At 45.6% G+C, this 4,872-nt stretch overlaps 2 protein-coding genes across 2 annotated transcripts; both read right to left on the reverse strand.

Annotated features, from left to right (window-relative positions):
- Positions 1-452: 452 nt before the first annotated feature.
- LOC125541661 (cortical cell-delineating protein-like) lies at positions 453-1,173 on the reverse strand. Its single transcript, XM_048705009.1, has one exon. The coding sequence runs from the start codon at positions 1,103-1,105 to the stop codon at positions 707-709; it is 399 nt and encodes a 132-aa protein (XP_048560966.1). The 5' UTR covers positions 1,106-1,173; the 3' UTR covers positions 453-706.
- A 2,758-nt stretch (positions 1,174-3,931) lies between these two features.
- Positions 3,932-4,643, reverse strand: LOC125541662 (cortical cell-delineating protein-like). The gene has a single exon (XM_048705010.1). It carries the CDS (start codon positions 4,588-4,590, stop codon positions 4,192-4,194), a length of 399 nt encoding a protein of 132 aa, XP_048560967.1. The 5' UTR covers positions 4,591-4,643; the 3' UTR covers positions 3,932-4,191.
- Positions 4,644-4,872: the final 229 nt, after the last annotated feature.

Raw genomic sequence — 4,872 nt, forward strand, 5'->3', positions numbered from 1 at the left:
GTTTGAAGAACTCACAGTGAAAAACCCAACGGTGAAAACGAATCTAAATTCTGATACACGAATCAAAAGTTATGACTTTTTAAGTTTTGTAAAACCCAAATAAATGCATGCATTTTTTCTTTCTTCACTTGTGTTCGGATGAGACGAGGACCGAATAGTTTCCTTTTTTATACTGTAACGATGACACACACCCTTTATGGCAGGTCTGCTTAGACGCAACGTGAGTTTTTTTTATCACATAGCGTGTGCGCCCGGAAAGCCCAATTAACGCAGCTGCACTGATAAGTATTTGTGTTAGAAAATATGTGAATCTGATCAGGATTGACACAATCATGTGTATGTACATATAAATATGTAATTCAAGCTGGCATATCACGGGTCAAGTTAAACCCATTTTCTTTCCGGGTGATGTGTTAACCCAATTTGAACAAACCTTTCACGTACACATACAATGATACGAGTATGTATATCCTTTCACAAATACATGAATCATGCATTTAAGTACCATAACAGGATACAATGATCACTGATCAATCACACGATTATCAAGCATGCATGCACGAGCGAGGGAGCCCATGCAAACGCCTGACATAGAGTACATGGACTGGAACATAGAAAATATACGTATGGTGTGTACGTATGGCATGCAAACTAGTTACGAATGCAACGATTATGCATGTATAACATCCATCGATGGTTGGATGGATCAGATGGGGCACGTGAAGTCGGAGGGGCACTTCTTGCCGCACTGGTTGAGGAGGAGGACGAGGTCGATGGGGACGTTGAGCTTGATGCCGAGGATGTTGGCCCTGATGGCGGTGCAGAGGCACACGGCGGCGTCGAGGTCGGCGAGCCCACCCAGGAGCGGGCAACACTCCTCGTTCGCCGGCATGCCGATCTTGAGCTTCAGCAGGTTCAGCACATTGGCGCACACGCCCAGCTTCAGCGTGTTGATCGAGCAGCTGCCCCCGCCAGTCGACGGCACAGACGGTGGGAGGATCGGCGGGGTAGGTACGACTGGTGGGCAGTAGGGCTCGCAGCCATGCGCCGCGGCAAGGAGGGCCAGGTTCAGGGCGAGGAAAAGGGCGAGCTTGGAGGGCGCCATTGCTACTGATCGATCTTACTGTTCTGTGGCTAAGCTTGTAGGCTTTGCTAGCTTGGGATGGTTTTCTTTGGTTGTTTGAGGTGGTATTTATAGGCCGGTTGTAGTGTGCAAGTGCATGCATGCCATTATCAACGAGCTAATTAGTTTGACTCTTGCCGTAGTAATTTTGAAAACTTATGCGCAACCATTATTGTACTGGCATGTTACGTGTGTAACATCCATCATTGGAGCTTAATCTGTTCGCTAATGAACAAAAACCCGAGAGCTGCGCCAGGAGACTTTTCTTTAGTTTCCAAGAAGAGTACTCCTATATGCATGTTGTCTGCTGTGCGCATATAAAGATTTGATGGGTTTACAAGTGTAGAGATAATAATCTGGAGCATAGTATCGGACAAAGGAATATATCTGGCATGATAGCGCTATGAGATGGCGTAACCCTGATCATCGGGGTCACGGGAGACACATACTCCCTCCGTCCATGAATAAGTGTATATCTAACCTTTGTCCTAAGTCAAAGCTTTAAAATTTTGACCAACTTTATATAAAAGAGTAGTAGCACATATGACATCAAATTGATACATTATGAAACTACATGTCAAAACGAATCTAGTGATACTAATTTAGTGTCATAACTGTTGTCACTTTTTCCTATAAAGTTGGTCACAGTTTTAAGACTTTGACTTAGAACAAAATCTAGATGTACACTTATTCACGGACAGAGGGAGTATAGGAATTGTATGGTTTTGATTCCATGTGTCTATTATATCTTCCGTACTCTGGTTTATTATAGTGGCTCATTGGCACCGATGGACACCTACGTTCAGCTCGCTATATAATAATTATTAGTTAATCCAGCATCATTGGTTGTGCCGACGAAGAATTCCACACATTTTCTAAACACTAGGTACCTGAAATTTTCCTTTGCGTCAGTTACAGCCTGTTTTGTGCGAGACTGAAGGCGGGTGACAATGACGAGGACGAGCAAGAGGGACTCCAAAATTTGACTGATGCAGGTTGAGGGTGGGGGTGCGGGAGTCGCCCGAGTTTACTGCAGATCACACGCGCGAGGGGGAGGGGAGGGGGCAGCATGGCGGTCCGGGGAGGTTCAGGGCTGGCGGGCTGGCGAGGCGGTGCGCGGCACCGCCCGCCAGCCAGAAGTAGGCTGCCGGTTTGGGCAAGGTAGATCACGTGGGAGGAGGAGCAACCATCGCACGGGGAGGAGGATGTGAGGGAAAGAATGTTAACAGGTGGCGGTACGATCGTGCCATCCAACAACTCGGAAAATTGACTAATGCAGATTTGCCCCCTTAGATTATCTGACATATAGGTGGCCCTAATTTCAATACTGCTTAAACGCCATGGTGTAAGATAGAACCCATTTGATTGAGTTGAACAAAATAGTTACACATTATAGTTTTTCTTGGTCGAGAGAACATCATTATAGCTAGCTTACATTCATGTGAACAAGGGTGCATAAACAAATTAAGAATGGACGTCTATGGATCAACACTTAAGCATCCGTGTTCCTATCTCATTTCAGGTACAACCTACGCACTAGAATTGCATCTACAAAGTTATTGTGAATAAAGAGCCCCCCCTGTTTGCTCCTAGAGCCAGCTCGAGCTGAAACCTCACTCCTGCCGCCGTCACCCGTCACTACATGTTTCTTTTAGAAACATATATCTTATGTCTCTGAACTCTTTTGAAAGTATAGAAATGATTCTTCAACTTTAAAACCAGCAAATCTTAGTACCTCAAATTCTAAAACCGGATTACTTTAGTTCCTTGACTCAACAAAAGAGGTTTCATGCTCACTTGGCGTGGTGTTGACTAGTCATCGCCTAAGTGGAAATCTTCTTCCTTCCATTGTAACCCGGCTGGGTTTTTTTTGGAGCAGTTGGCGTGCGCCGAGCAACAAGAGAAGAAGGTAGGCATGGGTCTTGTGTGGCTAGAGGCGGGGCACAAACAGGGCGCAGGAGTCCAGGGGGCTGCTGCACGGCGGACCTTGTGGGATGAGCTATTAGCACGACATGAGTCTCACTGGATTACGGTAGCTATGTTTACAAGATCCGCTCCTTACAAGCACATCAGTGTCGACTCTGAGAGGGGGAAGGGCCAAGTGGAACTAAGGTTTTAAGATAAGAGGTAGCCGCCGCCGTGCCGTGCCTTGATCGATTTTCGATCCCCTCTCCTGGGGTTCCCCACCTTATACTCCCCCATATATACCTATATTTTTGTTCCAGTATATAAATCCAAGCAAACAACCAATTGCTATTCAACTGTCTAGAAAGGTACTCCTTCTGTCTCAAAATAAGTGACTCAACTTTATAATAACTTTAGTACAAAGTTAAGTCACTTATTTTAGGATGGAGGGAGAATAAGTTAAGCAAGAGTTATCATCCTTTCTATAAAAGCATGCTTTTTCGCAAATGCTCTGACATGTATAACTGAAGCAAATGAACAATTCTTTAAATACCACAACTCAAAAGATATAAGTGAAATGCATAGAGCATTCTACAAATTTATGACCAATGTGTGTCTCTCCCTATGAACTGTGATCAGGATATGATGATTGTAAAATACCAACAAGTAAAGCAAACAAAAAATGCAAAGGACGCTCCAAGAATAACACATGTCATGTGAACAAATAAAAATTAGATGTTTGAGACTTCTTGAATATTTTTTTGGGTTGCCTTGGCATCCAAGCTTAGGCTTTTGCCTCTTCTTATTCGTCTCGTATCAATATCTCCCCTAGATCTTAAAAACTGCATTCACATAAAACTTTTATAAAAGGATTAATAAACATATGAAAAAATTAACTTCATGTACTGCCAAGACAAGTTTGTATATCCTTTTACAAATACATGAATCATGCATTTAGATACCACAACGGGATACACTGGTCATTGATCAATCACAAGCTTATCAAGCATGCATGCGCGAGCGAGGGAGCCCATGCAAACGCTTGACATATAGTACATGAACTGGAACATAGAAAATATACGTATGGCGTGTACGTATGGCATGCAAACTAGTTACGAATACAACGATTATGCGTGTATAATATTCATCGATGGTTGGATGGATCAGATGGGGCAGGTGAAGTCGGAGCGGCACTTCTTGCCGCACTGGTTGAGGAGGAGGACGAGATCGATGGGGACGTCGAGCTTGATCCCGAGGATGTTGGCCTTGATGGCGGTGCAGAGGCACACAGCGGCGTCGAGGTCGGCGAGCCCGCCCAGGAGCGGGCAGCACTCCTCATTCGCCGGCACACCAATCTTGAGCTTCAGCAGGTTCAGCACGTTGGCGCACACGCCCAGCTTCAGCGTGTTGATCGAGCAGCTGCGCCCGCCGGTCGACGGCACGGGCGGTGGGAGGATCGGCGGGGTAGGGACGACCGGTGGGCAGTTGGGTCCGCAGCCCCGAGCGGCGGCAAGGAGTACCAGGTTCAGGGCGAGGAAGAGGGCAAGCTTGGAGGGCGCCATTCCTACTGACCGATCTTACTGGTCTGTGGCTAAGCTTGTAGGCTTTGCTAGCTTGGGATGGTTTTCTTGCGCTGCTTGGAGTAGTATTTATAGGCCGGCTGTAGTGTGCAAGTGCATGCATGTCACTATCAATCGATCTAATTAGTTTGACTCTTGCCGTAGTTGTTAGATTTGTGTCGAATATTGTGTACAAGGTAGGTTATAGTTGGACTAGGAGTTGTATTGTGTTTACATAGGATGTGGAGTCGTGTCATAATAGGACACCTGTATCTAGGCCTCTCA

Source organism: Triticum urartu, chromosome 2 (assembly GCF_003073215.2).
Source record: "Triticum urartu cultivar G1812 chromosome 2, Tu2.1, whole genome shotgun sequence".
In the NCBI taxonomy this organism is placed as follows: Eukaryota; Viridiplantae; Streptophyta; class Magnoliopsida; order Poales; family Poaceae; genus Triticum; species Triticum urartu.